Genomic DNA, 26586 nt, shown 5'->3' on the forward strand with positions numbered 1-26586 from the left:
AGCAACACTCCGGTCATCATACGGACATTCCGCAATTATTAAAACCGCTAGTATTATGAAAATATACAGTACTTAATATAAGTACATATAAAAAATACTCACAACTTCTTCTTACCTTTAAAGTAACAAGTGTTTGGAGCAGTAAAAAGTAGGTACCTGTAGAAGTTATTGACTAAACATACCTTCATAGAATATCATAGCAACATGTAATCATTCATGGAACAGCTTATTTCTTTTATCTTCTTGTATTGATATTCTACGTTGCTAACAGGAAAATGGAAGGAACCAAAACAGGCCTGAGGAACCTGAAAAGTTTGTAAATGTATAATATAATAACGTAAGGCTGTTTTTATATATTTTTAAATCGTATATGACATATTATAAATGTAATAGTGACAAGTGGTGTTTTCAATTAATTATTAGCTAAAATACTGAATAAAAAGTATTTGAATAATAAAAATGGATGCTCAGTCAACTGGAACTCTGCAGTCTCCGTCAACGTACTCTGGTAGCTCTAAGACGGTCAGCAGTCATGATAGCACTGAGAGAGATGACGAAGATTTTTCTAAAGATAATGGTAACTAGTACATTATTTTTAAAATATATACATAGCTTTATATTTTAAGCATCCATTAACTTCTTCAACAGTAATCCATAGTTCGATTTTTAACTATATTTTGTATGCTAAATATGAGCTGGTGTCTACTTCTTTGTCTTGGGATCAATTAATCTTTTCATGTACCTACATTTAAAATTATATGTATGTGTATTACTTATCTGATCTTATCCGATCGCTATTGTACAAGTTATGCATAATTAAAATAAAGTATGTGTTACCATTTAAATTCATCTTTATTTCAGCGTAGTAGGACAGGTACTGAGAATATGGTTTTAAAATATTCTGCTCTCCATTTTCCGCCCAAATTCACTCTCAGAGTAGTAATTGAACTTACAATCATCGAGTTAACAACGTCGAAGACGGGCCTCGGTTCCACATATATATTTTTTTGTATATTACTTATTATATTTACGTTTATGATACAGCTGCTTCTCCTATCGATTTGGAGTGTCACATCCAAGCGGAACGCATTACTAAGATTCTCGACGAGGCTGTATATAAAACCAAGCTAGCTCTATGTCTCCCGAGTCTGGTCCAAGAGTATCGCACCCTCAACTCCATACTGACTCCTCAACACATGGAAGATCTTATTTTCATATTCGAACAATATGATAATCCACTATTCTCTACAAGCTTACTAAATATGGCTGCTTTGGAAGATATAAAAGCGGTGGGTTTTATATTTTACAAACTTTGCTATTGAAATTGTCTTGTTTAAAACAAGTTTATTTTATAAAACATTTATCGTTAACTAGCGGACGCGCGCAGCTTCACTTGCGTAATTAGGGGTGAATTCTAGAAAACCATGAAACACGTGTTCAATTAAATACTTTTAAGAGTCTGAATATCAAATTTTATAAGAATCGGTGCCGATTTAAATTTTTTTCCATACAAACTTTCAACCTCTATTTCACCCCTTTTGGATTAAAATTTTTCAAAATTCCTTCTTAGTGGATGTCCAGATTACAAAAGTAAACATCTGTCCAAATTCCACGTTTGTACCATCAGCGGTTACGGCTGTGCGTGCGTCTTACCATGTCTGTGAACTTAGCAGAGCATTGTCCAGCAGATCAAAAAAAAAATGGAGTTCTCTTCGCATGCACCTGAGTTCTATAGTTCCTGATAGGTTTTATAAATAGTTCTGTCGTTTTTACCCCTGAAAAAGTTATGTAAAAAAATGATCTGCTAACTTCCCTTGGCAGATCATTTTTTTGCAAATAAAAATCGGGACGAGATCTGCACTCATAGGGATGAATAAAATAGTTCCTGATAATTTTTAACAATAGTTCTGTTAATTTCACGAAGAAAAAAATTTTTAAAAAGAAAAAAAGAACGTTTGTTTCGAAAATATTTCAAAAGGTAAAGTAATTTTTAAAATTACTAAAATTATATTCAGACGCGAGAACTCTTTATTTTACAATAGAATATGAGTAGTTCTACGATATTTAGCCTGAAAGAAAACCAGAACTCTGAAAAAACTGCCAGCAGAGCATAGTTGATTGTATGAAATATTGAAAAATGTCCATTTCAACTCTTCATATGTGAAAGTACTAAATAATTTTCTATTTTAATGTGCTCAGACTCGGGAACTCTTTGATTTCTACTAGAGTATGAGTAGTTCTATTATAAAAAGCCAATTATAAAACTAGAACTCCTGTAAAAATGCCAGCAGAGCATACCTGATTATTCAATTTGTCGAAAAATATCACATTAACTTGTTGCGAAGAAAAATATTTTTTAAAAATATTAATATCTTGCTCAGAACCGAGAACTCTTCATTTTTCAATAGAATATAAGTAGTTCTAGGACATTTAGCCTGAAAGAAAACCAGAACTCTGAAAAAACTGCCAGCAGAGCATAGTTGTTTGTATGAAATATTGAAAAATGTCCATTTCAAGTCTTCATATGTGAAAGTACTAAATAATTTTCTATTTTAATGTGCTCAGACTCGGGAACTCTTTGATTTCTAACAGAATATGAGTAGTTCTATTATAAAAAGCCAATTATAAAACTAGAACTCCTGTAAAAATGCCAGCAGAGCATACCTGATTATTCAATTTGTCGAAAAATATCACATTAACTTGTTGCGAAGAAAAATATTTTTTAAAAATATTAATATCTTGCTCAGAACCGAGAACTCTTCATTTTTCAATAGAATATAAGTAGTTCTACGATATTTAGCCTGAAAGAAAACCAGAACTCTGAAAAAACTGCCAGCAGAGCATAGTTGTTTGTATGAAATATTGAAAAATGTCCATTTCAACTCTTCATATGTGAAAGTACTAAATAATTTTCTATTTTAATGTGCTCAGACTCGGGAACTCTTTGATTTCTACTAGAGTATGAGTAGTTCTATTATAAAAAGCCAATTATAAAACTAGAACTCCTGTAAAAATGCCAGCAGAGCATACCTGATTATTCAATTTGTCGAAAAATATCACATTAACTTGTTGCGAAGAAAAATATTTTTTAAAAATATTAATATCTTGTTCAGAACCGAGAACTCTTCATTTTTCAATAGAATATAAGTAGTTCTAGGACATTTAGCCTGAAAGAAAACCAGAACTCTGAAAAAACTGCCAGCAGAGCATAGTTGTTTGTATGAAATATTGAAAAATTTCCATTTCAACTCTTCATATGTGAAAGTACTAAATAATTTTCTATTTTAATGTGCTCAGACTCGGGAACTCTTTGATTTCTAACAGAATATGAGTAGTTCTATTATAAAAAGCCAATTATAAAACTAGAACTCCTGTAAAAATGCCAGCAGAGCATACCTGATTATTCAATTTGTCGAAAAATATCACATTAACTTGTTGCGAAGAAAAATATTTTTTAAAAATATTAATATCTTGCTCAGAACCGAGAACTCTTCATTTTTCAATAGAATATAAGTAGTTCTAGGACATTTAGCCTGAAAGAAAACCAGAACTCTGAAAAAACTGCCAGCAGAGCATAGTTGTTTGTATGAAATATTGAAAAATGTCCATTTCAAGTCTTCATATGTGAAAGTACTAAATAATTTTCTATTTTAATGTGCTCAGACTCGGGAACTCTTTGATTTCTAACAGAATATGAGTAGTTCTATTATAAAAAGCCAATTATAAAACTAGAACTCCTGTAAAAATGCCAGCAGAGCATACCTGATTATTCAATTTGTCGAAAAATATCACATTAACTTGTTGCGAAGAAAAATATTTTTTAAAAATATTAATATCTTGCTCAGAACCGAGAACTCTTCATTTTTCAATAGAATATAAGTAGTTCTACGATATTTAGCCTGAAAGAAAACCAGAACTCTGAAAAAACTGCCAGCAGAGCATAGTTGTTTGTATGAAATATTGAAAAATTTCCATTTCAACTCTTCATATGTGAAAGTACTAAATAATTTTCTATTTTAATGTGCTCAGACTCGGGAACTCTTTGATTTCTAACAGAATATGAGTAGTTCTATTATAAAAAGCCAATTATAAAACTAGAACTCCTGTAAAAATGCCAGCAGAGCATACCTGATTATTCAATTTGTCGAAAAATATCACATTAACTTGTTGCGAAGAAAAATATTTTTTAAAAATATTAATATCTTGCTCAGAACCGAGAACTCTTCATTTTTCAATAGAATATAAGTAGTTCTAGGACATTTAGCCTGAAAGAAAACCAGAACTCTGAAAAAAATATTTAGTACTTTTACATATGAAGAGTTAAATTTGTTATTTTTCTACATTTCATATGTTCAACTATGCTCTGCTGGCAGTTATTTCAGAGTTCTAGTTTTTTTTTCAGGCTAAATATCGTAGAACTACCTGTATTCTATTGTAAAATAAAGAGTTCTTGCTTCTGAGAATGATATTAATATTTTTAAGAAATATTTTTCGTCGCAACAAGTTAATTTGATATTTTTCAACAAATCGAATTTTCAACTATGCTCTGCTGGCATTTTTACAGGAGTTCCGGTTTTATAATTGGCATTGTATAATAGAACAACTTATATTCTGTTAGAAATCCAAGAGTTCCCGTGTCTGAGCACATTAAAATAGAAAATTATTTAGTACTTTCACATATGAAGAGTTGAAATGGAAATTTTTCAATATTTCATACAAACAACTATGCTCTGCTGGCAGTTTTTTCAGAGTTCTGGTTTTCTTTCAGGCTAAATATCGTAGAACTACTTATATTCTATTGAAAAATGAAGAGTTCTCGGTTCTGAGCAAGATATTAATATTTTTAAAAAATATTTTTCTTCGCAACAAGTTAATGTGATATTTTTCGACAAATTGAATAATCAGGTATGCTCTGCTGGCATTTTTACAGGAGTTCTAGTTTTATAATTGGCTTTTTATAATAGAACTACTCATATTCTAGTAGAAATCAAAGAGTTCCCGAGTCTGAGCACATTAAAATAGAAAATTATTTAGTACTTTCACATATGAAGAGTTGAAATGGAAATTTTTCAATATTTCATACAAACAACTATGCTCTGCTGGCAGTTTTTTCAGAGTTCTGGTTTTCTTTCAGGCTAAATATCGTAGAACTACTTATATTCTATTGAAAAATGAAGAGTTCTCGGTTCTGAGCAAGATATTAATATTTTTAAAAAATATTTTTCTTCGCAACAAGTTAATGTGATATTTTTCGACAAATTGAATAATCAGGTATGCTCTGCTGGCATTTTTACAGGAGTTCTAGTTTTATAATTGGCTTTTTATAATAGAACTACTCATACTCTAGTAGAAATCAAAGAGTTCCCGAGTCTGAGCACATTAAAATAGAAAATTATGTAGTACTTTCACATATGAAGAGTTGAAATGGACATTTTTCAATATTTCATACAAACAACTATGCTCTGCTGGCAGTTTTTTCAGAGTTCTGGTTTTCTTTCAGGCTAAATATCGTAGAACTACTTATATTCTATTGAAAAATGAAGAGTTCTCGGTTCTGAGCAAGATATTAATATTTTTAAAAAATATTTTTCTTCGCAACAAGTTAATGTGATATTTTTCGACAAATTGAATAATCAGGTATGCTCTGCTGGCATTTTTACAGGAGTTCTAGTTTTATAATTGGCTTTTTATAATAGAACTACTCATATTCTGTTAGAAATCAAAGAGTTCCCGAGTCTGAGCACATTAAAATAGAAAATTATTTAGTACTTTCACATATGAAGACTTGAAATGGACATTTTTCAATATTTCATACAAACAACTATGCTCTGCTGGCAGTTTTTTCAGAGTTCTGGTTTTCTTTCAGGCTAAATGTCCTAGAACTACTTATATTCTATTGAAAAATGAAGAGTTCTCGGTTCTGAGCAAGATATTAATATTTTTAAAAAATATTTTTCTTCGCAACAAGTTAATGTGATATTTTTCGACAAATTGAATAATCAGGTATGCTCTGCTGGCATTTTTACAGGAGTTCTAGTTTTATAATTGGCTTTTTATAATAGAACTACTCATATTCTAATAGAAACTTAAGAGTTCCCGTGTCTGAACACTTTCAAAAAAAATAATTTAGTACTTTTACATATGAATAGTTGAAATGGACATTTTTCAATATTTCATACAATCAACTATGCTCTGCTGGCAGTTTTTTCAGAGTTCTGGTTTTCTTTCAGGCTAAATATCGTAGAACTACTCATATTATATTGTAAAATAAAGAGTTCTCGCGTCTGAATATAATTTTAGTAATTTTAAAAATTACTTTACCTTTTGAAATATTTTCGAAACAAACGTTCTTTTTTTCTTTTTAAAATTTTTTTTCTTCGTGAAATTAACAGAACTATTGTTAAAAATTATCAGGAACTATTTTATTCATCCCTATGAGTGCAGATCTCGCCCCGATTTTTATTTGCAAAAAAATGATCTGCCAAGTTAGCAGATCATTTTTTTACATAACTTTTTCAGGGGTAAAAACGACAGAACTATTTATAAAACCTATCAGGAACTATAGAACTCAGGTGCATGCGAAGAGAACTCCATTTTTTTTTTGATCTGCTGGACAATGCTCTGCTAAGTTCACAGACATCGTCTTACCTCAGTCAGTGAGGACAAGTCCTTTTATATATATAGATAAGTAAGACTTTTAATCTTAACGACTTTTAAATTCGGCAACGTTTATATTTACATAAAAAAATTATATATTTTTATACAGCTCAGTTTAGCTTATTATTTTTGTATTTCTGTTGTTCAACTCCAAGATTTTCCATAATATTCATATCCAGTATTTGTTTTTATGAAATAATTAGTGAAACACATCCTATGATTTCAGGGGGACGTGTCGTTAAAGAATCGGCTGAATCCAGAACTGGGACATTTGATGTACATCATGAACAGTTATCCTGTTCTACGCCCCAAAGTGGAAGAGATGATTCAAGAGGTATGTTATTTATATTTCTGTAATAATTTAAATACAAGCTTTAGTATTATATAATCATGATCAACACAGCCAATCACCAATTTTAGGGACACCGTTGTATTCTATGATAAAATATTTTAATAGTCTTCTTTATGTAATTTCAGATGAAAGCTGAATTACCGAATTTAGATGAGGTATGTGTCTGAAAATTGAAAAACGTTAAACTTCGATGAAAAATTACTATGCATTATATTAATGTAGTAATATATAAAAATGGCTTTGTTTCATTACTTTTCTAGGAAAACCAACCTCCAGGAATGGATTATCTTCTCACGTTGGAACACTTTCGCGATCTGATGGTGCGTCAAATGGCAACAACAGCTGCCGAGGAATTAGAGGCGAAAATTAACATGAGGAAACTTGAAGCTTCAAATGAAAAATTAATTGCTAAAATCAAAGGTATTTTAAAAATTTTCAAATATTGTTAAATTGTAATCCAAAAATTAAACCAAAAATAATATATAAATCTTTATGATTATAGAATATACTGATACATTAAAAGAAGAAAATGATAGATTCGAAGAGACAATGAAAACGAAAGCAGATATGATATCCAAATTAGAGAAAGAATTGGCGATGCTAAATCAAGAAGCTGATGCTAAGCTTAAGAAGAAAATGTGAGTGCCTATTATAACTTATTGGTAAATCCTCCACTGCCTAAATTGATTGAAATACGTGTCTCTTGCAGTTTCGATTCCGAACGTGAAATGGATCAAGCTAGTAGAGCCCATGCAGTTAAAAACGAAATGCTAAAAGAAGAAGAAATAGAGTCGCGGGAGATGTATGAAAATTTGCTAAAATCCCATCTCATTGAAGAGAAAAATCAACGAGCTCGTAGGTGAGATTTTCTCGGGGAAATTAATTAAGCCACTTCGTTCTCCAAGTACCGTCCAATTTTCACAGTTCGTTGCAGACCTCAACACCTCATTTAGTCTAATTGCCAGACCAAAGATATTAATATAATTCATTGCCCGGGTGGTAATCGAACCCACAATAACACAACCTTACAGAATTATTAAGTATAATAAGTGTTTCTTTAGACTTTAAGATTATAGTTATATATTTTCTTCGATTTCTGTTTATTTCGATTTGTGTTTATTTCTTGCATAAATATAGCGTATAAGTTTTGTAGAATGCGGTATGAGCAAGCCGATTTATGGTTAAAAATATGTGTAAATGCCTTTTGTACTAAAATAATAGTCAATGTGGAGAATAGAGTAACGGTAGACGTACCATATTAGACTACTCCAAAAATTAGGGGGACTTATAAGAAACTGGTCTTACACCTTCGAATACGTGAGCATTGTAATTTAAAATATTTTTATACTGTATATGGCTATTTCCGTATCACAAATTTTAGGTTCAAAGTAGAAACTCAGTTACTGTCGTGGCTGCAGAAATACGACCTTGAAATGGGCGACAAGCAAATAGAGCTTGATGAGTTCACCGAAAAATATGAAGAAGAGTTTGAGAAATGCGAGGTGTTGGAGGTGAATCTACATAGTGTTAACTTATTTTGAATATTTATTTTTGTACTGTCACTTATAACTACGGCGATAGTGGCGCAGCGGTACAGCGACTCGATTGCCACAAGAAAGAAAAAATATTTAACAGATACACAACAAATGAAAAACTCATCGTTTTACGTTCAATTTCATTGATAAATGGAAAAATATATATTTTTCATGTAGAGACAGCGATGAGTTACAGTTTTATTATATGTACAGATTCAATGTTATTTATTGTTGAACTGAAAATTCTATAACCATTCCCCTCTTTCCACCGAATGTTTCGAGAGTTGAGTAGCGGATGTCAACGCCGGGCTTTTGCCTTGTTGGCAGAGGGAAGAAAATGCGAATATTCTTATAATAAAAAATAATGCATTCCCTCAAATGGGGATTGAACCCACAACCGTCGCGTTACAGTCACACTGTTGCGGCCTTGCGCCACCACGACCTCAATTCTATAACTATAAGGTAAATAAATAATAGTAATTGTGTTCGTCAATTATCAAAAATTTTAATGTTTCTCAGCATTAAAGTTATTTAGGGGCTTAAAATAAATATTACATTGATATTAGAAAGAGATTGCTGAGCAAGACATCGAGTATATTCCATTAATGGAAGAGCGTGAACAAGAATACCACCAGGAGATGACAGAGAAGATGAATAAGTTCCTTCTGGAACACGCAGCGCGAGTTATACAAAGTGCTTGGAGAGAGGTTTTGGCCAACAGAGCGGAGAAAAAACGGGTATTATTAATATTTATTTTCATTTTATTAAGACATAAAATTTGCATAATCTTATGAATTATTTTATAAAATATAAACAAAAAAGTAGATGAAACATCTTGAGATAAAGAAATAATACATATTAAAATACGCAGCTCAAAGGAAAAGGCAAAAAGGGGAAGAAGAAAGCTTAGTTCTCATTCTTTCATCCTAATTCTAATCCACTTCCTTAAACTAACTCCAAAGTCCATAACATAGTGATTTTTATATGTTTCGTTACATGACAGAAACCAGGTCTTTTAATATAGAGGGCTCCCCCATGTATACGGCATTCTTTCCGCAAATACCTGAACATAAAAATTCCTAGTCCCTCAAACTGAGATATACAGGTTGTGGGATGGGAAGCCCTAATACAAATCTAATACAGATTTATTAAAACCCCTCCTTACTATTACCGTAATCCTCCGCCCCTACCTTAATATTTATTCCTTCACTTAGCTCAAGAAGTTGCAAAAGCTGATGCAGAAGAGAGCGGCGAAGTAGATAGTATTATGTGATTATATATAATACAATGTGTTTTTTATAATAAATAAAACAATTTTATTCATATTGAAATTTTTATTTCATTCAATAATATACAATTTATGGAAAAATGCAAGCAACACAATATATCCATGTTTTCCTTTAACAATTTAGCAATGATGTGGTGGTAATACTATTTTGAATAATGCTGTTAAAATTAAGTACTTTAGTAGATAATACTAGGTAGGAGTATTTAAATTTGCAGGTTGTATATATTATATAATAATTATGAATGTGTCAATTTTCACTTCTCAATTTTTTTTGCATTATGCTTCGTTTACACTTTTATATTTTATTGGAAATAATAACTTTTATAGCATAACAGATAAGTAATTATTTTTATGTAATTTTGAAGGGGATCCTTGTTATGTAATTATAAAGAGATATGATTGTTACATGCGTATTTTATATTGCGATTTCATAACTGAGCTCAATTCAAAAGCAATATAAATATAATTCTTCTAAATAAACGATCCATTCAAATAACATTAATAGCCAAGCCAAGAATATCTTCACAAGAAACTTATTTGTTTAGATATCTGTCAATTTGATGGATATTGTCTTCTGGCCTTCTCTTCTCTTTTGGTAACGTTTCCATAATTTCTTCTTCTTTCTTTGAACTTCAACCAACAGATTCTTTTATATTTTCTCATCGTCATTTAAAGTTTTCAAATGCCTCAAAGCTCGAAGGTCGATTAAAGTGTCGGACGAACTTTTCGTTGTAGGCACAAAGGATATTGCTCTGCGTGCTCGTTCTCCATTGCGGAGAATTGGATTTAAGTCCTGAAATAATTGACATAATTAAAAAAAATACCCATTACAATTTTACATGAATTTTCTAATATTATTAAGTCAGAAGAATTCAAACGAGTATTAAAATTGATATTTAATAGACATATATCACAAAACATATGAAGAAAATGGGAAAAAATAGCAAAACACTATCTTAAAAAGAAATGGTATTGTGCCATATTAGTCTTAACATAGTATGTTAAGGAAATAAATACATGACATTGTTTCAAAATTGTTTAAAAAACAATTTAGTTCAGAAGACTAACCCTAAGTTGTACGTGAAGTGCTTGTGCATTGTGTTCCGTTTGAGAGATCTTTTCCTGTGCCGCCCTCAGTTCTGCGTCCAGCTGCTGTTTCTCTTGCTCCAGTTCTTTTAAACGTTTTTCAGCTTCTAAAACATTTATTAAGCACATAGATATATAGTGGTACAGGAAAAAATAAGGCAACAATCAAAATAGTCAATTACTAAAATGAATCTACTCTATTAAAACTTGACGATTCTAAAAGCATGTTCTACCTTTATATTGCGCTTCCTTTTCAGCTTGGAGCATTTCGAATTGTTTACGTTTCAGTCTTTCCTCTTCTAGCATTTTATTTTGTTCCTCTTGCAACCTTTCTAGTTCCTCTCGTCGTTCCCATTCTTCTGCTAATACTCTAAAATGTTGACAATAAATGATAAACATTAGAAGCATTGGGACAGTTTCTGACAGTAAAACGTGATTATTATAGTCTCGAATCACATTCAAAATTAAAGTCCAACTATCAGGGTTCAAGAGATAGATACAGCCTGATGAAAGACGGACAGACAGACAGACGAACAGACAGAGAGACAGACAGACGGTCGGACAGCGAAGTCTTAATTAATGAGGTCCCATTTACACCTTTAGATACGAATCCTTAATATATGTACTTTTTTTACCTGGCTTGTAAGGCTCTGACTATTTCTTCATCTCGCTTGGCTTGTGTTTCTTCTTGTAATAGTTTCTCTAACTCTGCCTGAGCATTTTTTAATTCTTCTAATTTTTTGTTATCCTTTTGTGCTAATTCTGCTAGCTCCTGGAAAAGATATGAAGTAAGTTATAATTCTTGTAAGATAACTTCTAAAAATACTTACTTTTATCTTAAGATTCTAACATTTTAAGCTTCATTTAAAGTTTACTAAAATTTAACAAAAACTAAAAACCTGAGCTTGTGCCTCAGCAGCTAATCTAGCACGAACTTCAAGCTGCAGCCTTGCCCTCGCTTCTTTAACCTCTTGTTCCCTCCTCGCGCCCGCGCCGCGCCGCCCAGCGCGAGCTCGCCTTTGGTAACCATCCGCTCCTCCTGACACCGCTGCGGCTTGACGTAGGGCTGATAACCATTGGAGACGACTCCTGGATAATGATAAGAGTATTATTAAGTGGTTAACAGTGTAGTTGTAGGCCATTTTAGAGACAATTCTCTCTTTATTACAAGCAATGATTGTGGATTTGAATCCCATTCGACAGAATGATTGATAGTGCCACTCAACACGAATGTTTCGTAATTTAGGGAAGAAGGAGAACAGAGTGCCTTAACACTAGGTTTCTTCTGCCTTATCTTATATATGATATATAAGATTTTATAGTGCTGATTAAGTGACATCTTTTTGAATGAAGCTTTGGTTTTTCGGTTTCGGGTGACGTACTTAACATTACTCAAAGTTCAGTGATATTAAATTATAATAATTTTACTTACTTATGATCTTGAGTGCCAAATTCAAAGGTTCGTTCAGGAGTGATAAGTTGAAACCTTTGTATTTTACCTTCTCCAGCAGCAGCTTCAACGGAACAGTACGCGTCTATGGATATTCTACCACATTGTTCCTTTTGTGACGAGCTCTTGTAGTAAGTCAAGGCGCAGGGCTGAAGAACACACCAATATTCTCGCATTGTGGGTAACAGATAGCCGCGTTTGAAGAGATAACCCTGAAATAAATGAACGTTTTTACATTTAAAGTAGGTACAGTTTATGTGCATATTGATAAAGCTTAATTTTCGTTGCATAATAGAGCATTCCACTAACTATTAGATCTAGATCCAAGACCAAGACCTTATATTATCTACATATTGCTATAATCAACATTTCAAACGAAAAGAAATAAAAAAAAAGACTAATAGATTCTCTTGAAACCATATGAAGTATACGAATTCCACCTACAGTTATAGAAACAACTTTATACTTATAGCTAAAAATGCCTATTGAATCTTATGTTATGTGTATTATTTAATTACTTGCCTTTTTAATAATATCCTCAATAAATACATCGTAAATTTCATCCACAGCTTCAACTAAAGCTTCAGAATGTAATTGTTGATCGCAACAATATTTAGCTTCTAGTACTGCTAGGAAGGCTGCCCATTTGAAATGTCCAATAGAGGAGCCGAGAGCCTCCCAGTCTGCTGCATCCCATCTTAAACCTAGACAGTGTACCAACTGTTCTGTGATGATACCAGCTTCTGAAGGCTGGAGGACTACCTGTAATAGGCATTGGTATGATATACTTAAGTAATAATTGTAAAAATAAAAAAATAACTTTAAAAAATGTATCCTGATTTATGATGAAAGTAATATTAAAAGAAATGTTTTAAAAAAGTGGTTTCCTCCTTCATATAAAACACAATACAATGCTAATGCTACTTGCCAAAAAGGCATTTACTTGAATACTTTAAAATACTATGAATACGGTGGATGACGTCATAGTTGCCAAAGGATACGTTAAGTTAAACATCAGAATTTTTAAATGAGCCAAGATTTCATTCTATTTTTCCATATTCCTTTAACTTATCGAAAGGAAAGAATCCCTACTTACTACTTATATAAAATTTTAGTAACTAAAATTAATGTATAGAGCATAAAAAACTTTATTACTTTTATTAAAAAATCTTCCTAAACACAGCATATGTGTTGTTGTGTTCATAAAGAAACTGTTTGTACTGTTATATCGACACGTGATATACACGTGTGGGCTAAAAATAAAAAACCATACAAATATCGTTGATTGTATGACTTGGAACAGAATTACGAAATATTTATAATTTAAAAAAGTCAGCTTAATTTTTTAATAACAGATTTTTTTCAATTAAATATTCTGACCTTAAAGAATACCAAAAGTGGATGCAATTATCGATAGCAATTTTAATTATATCTTTCTTTATAATATACTAAAATAATTACATAAATTATAAGCAAATTTTTCGTAAATAAAAGGTGTAAGGATAAAAGTTCTATAAAATGGGAAAAACACATAAATAAGTATGTCTATGTGTGACCAGCCCAGTGTTAAAACACTTAGTTCTCCTCGAATACTGCGAAAGATCGAGACATACCGGGGTACGTTGTGGAATTTAACGCCGCGTTTTCCTCACCACTGATCCATTACACCCCGTTAGCCACTATTTTCTATTATTACTACAAATATTGATTAAAGACTTACCACATAATGACTAGCATCATCAGCATCTTGCACCAAATCGGCGAGGAGGCAGAAAATTCTGAACAATTTGAACACAGAGTCGTCGTTGAAGATCGGCTTATCACGAGTTAACAGGTTCTTTTTACAGACGAACCAGCATACCTGTAATATTAAGATAACATCTAATGAATCGAGACCGTTTAGATTTAAATCAGATTATTAAATAACATTAACAATTAATTGTTATCTTTAGCAATTTCCGAGGTCGCGACGGTAAACGCATCGGTGGTGGGTTCGATTCCCACTCTAGGCGAATAAATGATTTTCATTATCGTATCATAGAGGCCAGGAAGCTTCAATTTTAATTAGAAGTTTTTATTTGTTATAATTTAAACCTGAATTATAAATTAATCATATTAGCTAATTAAAAAAAATGAATATTCTAATATGATATCACAAACACACGGTAATTAAAAAAAATAAATAATAACCCACCTCGCTTATCTTCTTTTCGTATTCTCTAGCAACAGGCAAGTTCAGAGACTTGGGTAGAGAACTGAACACTTCGTGCTGGAGGTAGTACCTGAATTCATCGAAGGTAAGTTCCTGGGACGATCTGTAGTGGTCCAGGCCCTTCTCTACGCCATATAAGTCTAATAATGTACCTATGTTTGCTGTTAATACCTGAAAAAGAAAATAAAAAGTGTTCAAGTGTGAATCAGAATAACCCAATGGAGGGATCAGTTCAGTCACAATTTCGTGAATGTAGGGCAATATGGAGTATTTCATTTATAAAAATGGCAAACTAATTATTTCTATAAAAGAAAAGATTAATCAATTAACCTAAGTTAATAAATACCTATTATCATATAAATTCTATTCCATAGTCCTATATTTTATTGTATTTCTATAATTTCTATACATAAAATAACTATAATACTATATTCTAAACGTTTTCATTACTTGTTCTTTCCTCGAGCTGTATGAGTCACCTTCATTAAGCGTACAACAGCTCGCCGGTACAATGGACGCCAAACAAAAGGACTACAAGCCATTTAAGCTAATGAGTCGTAAGCAAACAGCAGCGTCAGTGGATAGCTAGGATAGTTTTCCACTAATATATTGGAATATATTTCTTTTTTTTTAATAGCTTTACCCTGTATCCCGCTTTTAGCAGGATAGGTAGGGATAACCTAGTTTTAAGACATTCCGGAAATGAAATGGCGTTAAGTTGGCTTGTGTCTGACTTGAATCGATTATAAATATCTTACAAAATCTATATTTTCAAAAAAAAAATGCAGTTGTGACTTGGCAGTAATTTCGGGGTTTGTTTCTTCCCATTAAGTAATTTGTATATATGTATGTAAGTATGCTGTAGGTATTTAATAGTAGGATTCCAATTCGAAGAAATGAAACATTCAATATATTCATTATCTAGTTCTGGCAACAAGGCACAGCGCGGCGTTGGATTCTGTCATTCAACACGTAATGCCAAGCAATTAGGCGGGAACGGAAGTGTCTTCTGGATAACGGAGTGCCTTAGCACTAGGTTCCCTCTGCCGACCCTGCTATGTAAAAAAAACAACAACAAAGCTATTCTAAAGTCTTTATTTGGAAAACTTGCATATAATACCAATGCATGTGTGACGTAATATATTAGGGTTCTCGGTTTCTGTTGCCAAGTTACTCATAGCTGTTACTTACATTTAAGTATCGAAAGGACCTACTTTTCTAGTGATTCATGTGAAGAGACTGCATTAACATGGTTTGGTTATAATAGATTCTTGTATTAACGAAAAGCATCGCTTTAGTGTGGTATAGCAGTTTTAAAGAGTAACTTACTTCAGAAAGAAGAAGTCGACCGTAAAGTTTATTTTTCTTAAACGTACGTATCTATACGTAGCGATACGTATCCCGTACCGATAGGGAGAGGAAACCTAAACCTAGTGTGTAGTAGTTGAGTGGCGGAACTTAACGCCGAGGTTTGCCTGGTTACCCGAGCGAGGAACTAAAAATAAATGATTTCTCAGTTTAGGAAATGGGAATCGAGCTCACTGTAGTCTCATTTACAGTCAGATACTGTCAGCCAGGCCAAATCTAAAATTCCACACCTATATACATGTATAAAATAATTATACAAAAGACAATTAATTATATATGAAATGTACTATAATAATATATGTAAAAAATAAAAAAAAATAAAAAAAAATTGTCGGTAATCATCCAACCCCTCTAGTACAAGCCCGTGGATGTAGTTTTTAAAATAAAAAAAAAATAAAAAGTCAGATACTGTGCCACTGGGTGACGAATGGCCAAGTTTTTTATTTTGTTAAAACACTACTTTCCTCTACTTCCCTTTTAAAATATATTTTAAAGAGTAATTGTTGAAAGTCGGAATTTATACATAAATATTACCACATACCTACTAGGTAAGAGTTACCACACCTGTACCTAGATGTTTCTATAATAAACATGCCTAGATGACGAGACAAAGCATAATATTTCATGTTAGTGAATGTTTCTAAGAATTTTAAACATGATTACATATTGAGGCCGCCGTGGCGCAGAGGCATAAGCGTGTAAACGCGACAGATTGTGTATTCGATTCCCATTTGAGCAAATGTAATATTTTCATTACTTCGCTCTAGTGTCGAAGCAAAGCGCTGCGTTAAGTTCCACCACTTAAAACGCAATGCTTACACAATTCGGCCATCGGCAATATCTTAACCCTACGTTCACTTTGCCTACCCTGCCATGTGCGGGAACAACGTGAAGCTAAAAAAACATATTATTCCCGTGAATTGTATATGAAGGTGCTATAACCTGAATGGAAAAAGTAATACAAATTATCAGCAAAGATTATTATTTAGAATTTTTTTTGAATTTAGAATTTAGGTATTCTTTACAATATTACTTGATTTTTTTTTCTAGTAATGAATATTTTGCACTATGTATTTAGTCATCGACATATATAAATGTAATTTTATAATTGAACGTTATGTTGTTATTCTTATATATGACTAATGCAAGCCTTGGATCCTGGTACGAACCAAGTTTTATAAAATATTTCGATATTTTGAGAGGGCATTAATTTTAATTTATTATAGAGGTTATTAAAAAAACAAGCGCGAGTCGGGCTCACCCACTGAGGGTTCCTTACAAAAATTGAAGGTCTCGCGACCTTTTTCTGAAATTCAGGCTTACCTATAGATGCTAGCTGTCTAATTTCTTAATTCTAGGTTAACCGGAAGTATCCTATTAATTTTGATTTCCTTTAAAGTGTCCACCCAAGTGAGAATCGAACCCAAAACCGTCGCGTTTATAACAAAACACAAAATACGTGAGGATAAACTAATATTTATATTAAGCCTATTCCTTTGTATAAACAATACATATAAAAAACAATAACTGACTTAAAAAATCAACTATATTCATAAACGAACAACCTACAAACGCCACAACCAATTCTTATCAGACATTTTGACATATTGAGCTTTTAAATTGACCATTTCATTATTCAATTAAAAAAATATATATTTTCGATGACAGAAAGACGTTTCAAAATAAATTTATAAATAAAAGACTACCATATAAGTTGCAATGTAAGTGCAAGTTCACATCCATTACGGTGAGGTGGCCTCATGGCAACATTCCCTTAGCCGGCGATACGTTGAGGTTGACAAGCGAATTTATTTTTAATCGAATTCCTTTAGAAGGGATATGACACTGACAGCGTAATGACATCTCAATTTTTTTTTAATTGACACGTGCCTCGCGTATTATGTTGGAGGTAGATGATCTGGAGATATAGGGATAAGATTCGTTTTTTTATCAATTTTATGTAAGTATTTATATTATTTTACATTTAACATATAAAATCACACACAAGAGAATAAATATGAAAAAAATCACTCACACTCATTTTTTATTAGGGATATTGTATTTTGTATGCGCATTTAATGTACTCTACTTAAAAAAGAGTCAGAGTTAAATAAAAATATTTTTCTGTTTCTATTACTACCTACCTTTTTTAACGTCACATTATCCAAGATATACAAGGGGTGGACAGAGGGAAATTAGTGTTAAGATTCTCCGTTCCCCAAACTCCGGTTAATTTTGACACATTGTGATCAGTGGCGGAACTCTACATTGCGCTTTGTCTTATTATCAAAGCGAAGAAATTTTAATAATTCATTCCTCCTAGTGGGAATCGAACCAAAAACCATCGCATTTACACCGTCTTTCTTCTCTACTGCTACTGAACAAAAAGCAATACTACCTATATTATTCTACATACAACGCTATTTATTTTATATTCCCATTAAAGATCTGTATATAAAAGAACAAATCAGTCGTTTAAGGCTATCTAACTACAAACAAACAGCGAACACGAGTGAAGAATTAATTTGCATATTTTATACAAGTATGTCCATTTTCCGCTACTTGAGCATTAGCTAGTAGTGTTTAGCTATAACAAGAATTAAAATTCTTCGTCTTAATATCCGGTAATTGCTTTGGAGACAACTTATTTGTATTACTTAGGTAGTTAGTGTAGATTATTATTTATTTATCCTTTTTAAATATGAAACTTATGATTTTTGTCATAACAAATATTAAATATGTACCTACACTAAAATTAGTCTTTTCATATTCCTTATAATATTATTTATTTAAAAGAAATGAAAAGATATTAATTACATGTACTGATCTGCTTGAAATCTTTTTTTTTAATTTACGTTTTTTATTGTGTAGCGGGGAGAGCAGAGTGAATATCCAGACACCTTTTTTCCGCTTTCCGTCCGAGTTCGAGAAACTAATGTGAGTGGCGTAACTCAACTCCGTCTCTGTCCATAGAACATTTACCAGCTTCATGATTATCGCGATGGTAACGCGTAAAAACGCGTAAAAAACTTCCTGTACGTGTGTTTATTACAAATGTCGATTTTCTCCAAATTTTCATATGAGACCTATACAGTAAAAAAATATGTATAAAAATATGAAAAATACGCAATTAAGCAAGCAGAGCATGTTAAAATGAACTTTTAAACCTAACAAGGGGTTATTAACCTAGATACGGCAACAATGAAGGGTGTCCTTTAAAAATGTCAGAGTAACACAATTGCTTGTGAAAAAATATTAAAAAGCAAAAAAATATAAAATGAGTTTTTTAAAATCTTATAGTTTTGATCATAAAAAAACGAGTATAATAAAGTTTATTTCCGAGCAAATAAAAACAAAAATATCTTTAGGCTTGAATTTGACCTCAATTATTATTTTAATATCTTTATTCCAATTCGATGTACCTAGTAATTTCAATACTTCTTTACTTTTTAAGTAATAAAAGTACAGAGCTATTACATTAGCTATATATTTTTTTCTTAGCTTCTCGCAGTATCCCGCACGTAGCAGGATAGGCACAGGGAACCTTTGAATCTAGTGTTCTGTTATGTAAGTTTTTTAATTTAATTTCAATTAAGAAATTTAAAAAAATGTCACTCAACATGCAGTATCTCAAAGATGGGAAGCCTAGCATCCTAGTTATTGATCTAATCGCATTTATCTTACTTAACTTTTTACGACAGAAAATTATTTTATTATTATATTATTTTATTATTATTTTTATAAAGGTATGTTATGTTTTCTTGGGATTACTTTTATTGTGTGGAAACGGATAAAAGAAATTTGTACATAGATATTTAAAATTAAATGCCTAACCATTGATAAGATAAGGCTAATACACTCTAGGCAATTTATCTCAATTGTTTATCGCTTTAGTTAGACAATAACATAATATCTAAATTTAGTTAACATAACAAATATGTTTTTCTATTGTTTTTAAATATTAAACTTATGATTCTAATCATAATAAATATTACGTACACTAAAATAATATTTCCGTTTCTTTTGGTGATAATATTTCATAGAGAAAATCAACAATAATTTGCAATAAAGCTTCACGCTTTGTTCCGCACGTAATAGAGAAGGCAGAGAAAATTTAATGCTACGATATTCCTTTCTTCGCCTTTTAAACTGGAAAGATGAAATTAAATGGAAAGAGAATACAGTGCAATTATGAAAGAGAAGAAAAAAATAAAAAAATCACTTCCTTAGTCATATCTACATGAATAACAACAGAGGTTTTGTGAGTCTTATATGATGTTCAATCAAATTAGACTCGAAAGTTCATTATTCATGCAATGACTCTTTAATGATGGTAATTTGAGTTAATTAGAGAGATATCTGGGTTACGTTCGACCGGACGCTAAGTTACATTTTTGAGATATATATAGAAGTAAGTATAAGAAATATCAATCTACATAAGTCATACTTTGGAATTTCAAGAAACAACGTCGTATCTACTAGTCTTATTATAAACAAGGATTGCAAAACAAATTTCAATTGATGAAATGTGTATATAATTACTATTACAAATTAAAATTAGTTATTTTTGTAAATACACGGAGAATGGACATATTATATTATTATTTATACAGTTATACAGTATATGAAGGAACTAAAAATAAAAATGTGAACTTGAATGGGAAAATACAATAATAGAATTTAAAATTAGTAAAATATTACTAAAAGTATTTTTTTTACATTTATGTTTCTGTGTTTATTGAAATGCTTTTTTTTATAGCTTAGCTATAATTTTATTATGACGGGATGTTAACATATGGCTTAATTAGACGTTTCGACATTTAAGGAATGCGGGCTTCAATCCTGTTTCGTTCAAATTTTTATACTTTATTATAATATTTTACCAAAAATTACTTTGAATTGAATGAACCAAACTATGTCAGACTTTTATTTTCATTTCATTCATACAAGTAATGTTACTTGTAAATGGTTTAGATATGCAAGTGTGTGGACGCACTAATGTGCGTCACCATATTGTTTTCAAATTTCAATTTGCTTGAACGACTAAATATAAATTAAGTTATTGTTTGTTATTGATAAAATCTATCCACCTCTACCTACGTAATAACAAAGTTGTTTTAGGAGGTATACGAGTAAATTGAACGAACTGACAGTATTACATTTGTTAGTAATGTAAAATCACCTACTAAATAACGATAAAATGAAAATGAATATTTTTATTTTTATGGTTTATCTCAGGAATTTTAGTCAAGTAATAATAAACATATATTGTAACGTAATATTTATATATAAAAAATAATAAATATAGTAAATTTTGCTAGTTTTAGACTTCCAGAAATAGATGGACTGAATAAGAGCTAAAGTAAATTACTATTTAATTAAATTAAGTCTGGTCGATATTTGAAACTACATATACGAATTTACATTAAATAAATTGAATGATGAATCATTATAACGATGTATTAATGACATCGTTTCTTATATAGGTTTATAATACTTTCCGCTAAGATGTCTTGGGTGGCGCATGAACTTGATTGTTTAATATTTGTTAGGTTTTAAATACCTAGAGATAATTATGTTTAGTTTTATGCTTAATTAAAGTAGCAAATAAACATAAAAATACGATTACAATAAAGTTACGCGTCTGTGGATATTAGGTGAAATAATAATTTGAAAAAAACCAATTGAATATCTTTACAAATTTTTCGAGTTGTCTTTCTTCTGTCAAAAATAAATTTTTATATAAATATTTTTAAAAAAGCTCACGCAGGACAACACGTTTATCAACTTTTCAGTGACAGAACTTAAACGAAGGTGACACTTAGGTGTAATGGCGTCACCACTCTCCTTGACCTGGTGACCTCTGGGACATATTTGAGTGGTTTTCAACCACCATGGTATTACATAATAGGTGTCACTTATATACTACTAAAGGGATGACCTAATCCCACTAATGTAACAGCTATATATATACATATGTATATGTTTGACGCAGACTTATCCAACTAAGGCAAGAAAAAGAAATATCTCAATATAAAACAAATAAAAAACCGCTCTACTATTTATATTATTATATGTATTTGTTATTTCTTATTACGATAGCCTACAAACCTATAAGGAACTTAATAAAAATAGCATTGCAAGTTTACAATAAAATAACAAATAAGGCTATAAACAGAATGATTGCACACCCGACATTATATCTTCCGGTCGTCGCCCGTCCGACCGGCGCCGCGGAAGGTTAAGGGAAGGCGGAAACACCCCTCTGTGCTATCAAAAGAACAATTTTGGATGTAATCATAATAATAAGTATTGAATTATTTTCAAGTTATTCTCTACAAGGCCGTCGTGGCGTAGTGGGGTAGCGGTTGATTGTAAAACACGGTAGCTGTGGGTTCGATTTTCATTTCTTTGTGGTAATAGAGTGTATAACACTAGGTTCCCAGATTTCTTTTCCCTCCCTGCCTTGTGCGGGATGCAGTGAAAAGCTAAAACGAAGCGAACGAACGAACTTCCACACTGGTGAAAAAACTACGCAATAGCTTCTTGCTCGAAAAGAAAGGACACTAATCCATCAGCCTTTTAAAGTCCACTGCTGGACATAGGCCTCCTAATGCTCGCCACTCCATACGGGCCTGCGCCCTTTGAGCCCAGGGGATTCCCGCTTAATTAAACTTAACAATAGATGAAAGCGTGAAGATTTTGCGTGAATAATTTTTTTTAATGCAAAAGCACCTAAGTAATGTAACCAAATATTATCCCTAAACTAAGTCTTAAAATAATTTTATTACTTTTTAAGTACTATTATCTAGTTATTATCTCAAATATTCTGCAAAACGCGCAAAATGTGTAACATCTGATAAAAACTAAGCTAATAATCATATAAATAACTCATCATGTCAATTATGTCTGTCTACGTTCAGTTTTCTAGGAAGTTAATGTAATGGTGGTACCTTCAGTAAGGGTGGTGGTGGTGACGAAGGGCGGGTCAGTCGACAACCGTCTGTCACGCTAAGTTTGTTTGTGTATTTCAGCATTAAACCTTGATATGTCTATTTTTGCAAATATCCCAATATAGATATACTTTATTGTTAGATGTTTATTATTTTTATTTATTTTGTTGTTTTGGGTAATTATAAAGAATGTGGAAAAAGAAGAACGGAATCTTAATGTTGAATTCAGACACTTCATCCTCAAATTTTCACTCAATTTCAAAATAGATAAGTACTAGGAAAAAAATGATTTGAATTATAAACATTTCCTTGACTGGAAATAGAACCCACACTTTATGTGATTACTTATATGTACATATTACAAGAAATTTAAACATATACGTCTCTTTACAATAATATTATTATTTTAGGTGAAGGCGAAGTAATTCGGCCAATGTCTTATCGTACAAACGACACGTAACATTTACTTTGTTAAGCATAATTTTAGCAATTCTAGCTAGTTTGCTTCTATAAACATGAATCATTGTAAAAACAATAAATGGGATGTGATTTCGAACATTACTTCAATTTAAATATGCAATTGAAAATCGTCAAATATGAGTTCATAATATATGCAATTATAAAATCGTAAAAAGAGACAACTCACTGTCCGTTTTGTTAAATGGCGTAACTAAACGCCGCTCTATGTCTAACCAGAATATAATCATATCAGCCAGACGCTTTGTGTATATTCCTTCGTGGCATTATCTCTCATAGTTTGCTTTGCGGAAAATCCAGGACGCGATGAGTTGCCAAAATAAATAACAATAAATCTAATTAATCTGTATTATAATGAGGCTGTTTTGGAGCAGCGGCACAAGGCTGTGACTGTAACACGACGGTTGTGGGTTCGATCCCCACTCGAGGAAGTGATATATTTATTTACGTTTATATTTCCATTTCTTCGCTCTGGTGTCTAGGCTAAGCGCGGGGTTGAGTTCTGCCACTCAACACGCAATACCTCCAGAATTCGGCAGAAAGTGGGGAAAGGAATTTCTTAATACCTACTAGGTTCCCTCTGTCTACCCTGCTGTGTGCCGGATAAAGCGTGAAGCTGATTTATTTTGTTTATTTATTTGTATTACAATGCTATCTATCTCAAGTCTGAGATCGATCTTGACAGCGATATTGATATTCTGTTCTAATCTATCGATCTATTTGAATTAAAACAGCATCTCAAAATCGATCTCTGAGTTGATATCGATTTTTAAATACGCTCCGTGCATTATATGAGGATTATACAATATGATTTCAAATTCCATTCGTTCTGATTCACGATTCTTTATCAAACAACCATATCTATCTATGTAATTAAACCTAGTATAGACGAATAATAGCGAGCTTAGACCTAGACCTGGAGAGCCCTCTAGACCTGGTTTATTAAATAGAACTATATAAACATATGGCGTGGCGTGGCGTAGGGGCACATCAACTTTCTGTGAATGTGGGTTCGACCCCAACTCGGGAGAAATAATTATTTTAATTTCGTCGCCCTAGTAGGAACGAAGTGTCTTGTGTCATTTCTGCCGCATCCCCTATGTTATTTATTTTTGTATAAACATATAGGATTTAAATTCATAATATTTTTTTTTTCATAACATATTATTATTTATTTGGTTAAGGTACAATATTACCTAAGCTAAATCTGTTAGTTACTTAAATCCTTTTATAGCTCCAACGTTGTTCAAGGTTCCTTTACTAAGGCTTTATGATGCATCTAGGGTAATGTCGATATTAGTTTCTAAGTAATTATTATTCAATAGTAATACACTTCTATAATACTTATTATATTTTTTTTCTCGTAACTTGAAATTAAAACTATTTTTTTAACCAGTGACATATCTTTCTTCTTTAGCACAATTTTCAAAAATATTTATAAAAGTAATCCTATTTTGAAATAATGACAGTATTAACTGTCAAGGTAGGCATAATTTTATGAGCCTTTGACATTTTCTGTAATGCCTTGAAAAAAATAGAAAGTACCTATAATATAATAATATGTCCTCATCGTGGTAGTAGGGATACCAGTTTGACTATATGCGAGGGTTGTGGGTTCGATTCTAATACCGGTGATTGTTTGTATGTGTATATTTCCTTTACACAGTCTGGTGAAACAAAAGACAAACGACAAACGAAATTTATCGTAATTTCTTCAGAATGAGTAAAAAGTTACGAACGAAGTGACGTATCACTAAATGCACTCCAAAAAAATATAAATAGAATATAAAAAAAAAACAATAACAAACCTTTAATTTCGATTTGTGAACCAACTGATTGATTTGCAGCGAGTCAAACGCGTGCCAGATGCAATTCGTGACGTTCTTCAATAGAGCAGACATTTTACAACCATTTACACTCAAGAAGCACGTACTAATATATAGAGTAATAAACAATTAATTAAATAATTAATTAATTAATTAATATTTCTCAAGAGCACTGCACAGACGTCTGTCACTCGCGCTTACGTATAACAAACTAGCATGAATACGATATCAGAGGAAGTGGGTGAAGCGGAACGCGAGATAAAGGCTCGTGTAGAGACGAATGTCGTTTTTTTGCCCAGTCTGACATTATCCTTATTTTTTTCTTAATAAAAAGCTAAATAGTTAGAAAAAGTGAAATTTATTATATTTATTTTATAGAATATATTCATGTTTTCGATCTTCTTAGGGAAAAATATATCTAATATCACATACGTAGTTGACGTTTGTGTATTACATAGATACTTGTTTATGTATGTGTATTTTTAATGACTTCTTTTCATTAATGGGTTCGATTAATGAACGTAGCAAATGATTATTAGGGCTGGCGATGATAGATTTTTAGTTTTGTGACATCTATTGACTCTATCTTTTATTAAATGATAAATAAAAAATGAAAATATAAGTAAATTGTAATGATTATTTTTATAGTAATTTGTTTAGATTTGATGAAATCATCTTTCTACTTTTATCGGGCTGTAATTGATGTTTACGGTTGCGAATCTCACTTGAGAAGATAATGATAAATTATCTTCTTTTTATCAGCTTCACGCTGTATCTCGTATGTAGCAGGGTAGGCAGATGAAGCCTAGAGTTAAAACACTCTGCTTCCCACTTTCCAACGTATTCTAGAGGTTTCAAGAAGATTTCGAGTCATTGCCTGTTGATTGGCGGAGCTCACCTGGGCTTTTGCCTTGTTGCCAGAGCGAAGAAATGAAAATATTATGAAATAATAATTCATTCCCTCGAGTGGCGATTGAACCTACAACCGTCGTATTAGCATAGCATTTATATGTAAATATCAAATACAAAATTTCATATTAAAATATCGTTTACAAATTAATGTTATGTACGATACATTAAAAGCACTATCTATTTTTTAACACTATCATTACACTCGCTCACACGCTAATTGCCCTGGCCCCACATGGCCGTAATAAAGACGAGCCCGTCACCCACATCACACCATAGAGTATATTATGTGAAATAAATTGTAATGAATCACCAATAACTGATGGTATATGCTATAAGAATAGTTCGTTACTTTACAAGGTCGTTGATTCAAAGCTGAAATATATGAATATCTTATATAACATATATTTTTTTACTGTCTAGGTGGTCAGAGCGCTTGCACGGTTTCCAAGAGGCGCGAGTTCAAATCCTAC

General features: G+C 31.8%; 2 protein-coding genes across 2 annotated transcripts; one reads left to right on the forward strand and one right to left on the reverse strand.

Annotated features, from left to right (window-relative positions):
* Positions 1-431: 431 nt before the first annotated feature.
* LOC146534090 (dynein regulatory complex subunit 10-like) lies at positions 432-9867 on the forward strand. The gene is made up of 10 exons (XM_085194040.1): positions 432-577; positions 1045-1289; positions 6884-6991; positions 7135-7164; positions 7270-7429; positions 7512-7647; positions 7719-7868; positions 8391-8520; positions 9111-9281; positions 9416-9867. Exons 1-10 carry the CDS (start codon positions 460-462, stop codon positions 9452-9454), a joined length of 1287 nt encoding a protein of 428 aa, XP_085050166.1. The 5' UTR covers positions 432-459; the 3' UTR covers positions 9455-9867.
* LOC146534091 (differentially expressed in FDCP 6-like) lies at positions 9859-25417 on the reverse strand. The gene is made up of 10 exons (XM_085194039.1): positions 25187-25417; positions 14563-14751; positions 14089-14229; positions 12891-13130; positions 12351-12580; positions 11818-12007; positions 11554-11690; positions 11152-11288; positions 10901-11025; positions 9859-10625 (listed from the first exon to the last, which is right to left on the reverse strand). The coding sequence occupies exons 1-10, from the start codon at positions 25277-25279 to the stop codon at positions 10482-10484; spliced, it is 1626 nt and encodes a 541-aa protein (XP_085050165.1). The 5' UTR covers positions 25280-25417; the 3' UTR covers positions 9859-10481.
* Positions 25418-26586: the final 1169 nt, after the last annotated feature.

Source organism: Heliconius melpomene, chromosome 12 (genome assembly GCF_056956725.1).
Source record: "Heliconius melpomene rosina isolate 202511_hmr_F chromosome 12, ASM5695672v1, whole genome shotgun sequence".
Lineage (NCBI taxonomy): Eukaryota > Metazoa > Arthropoda > Insecta > Lepidoptera > Nymphalidae > Heliconius > Heliconius melpomene.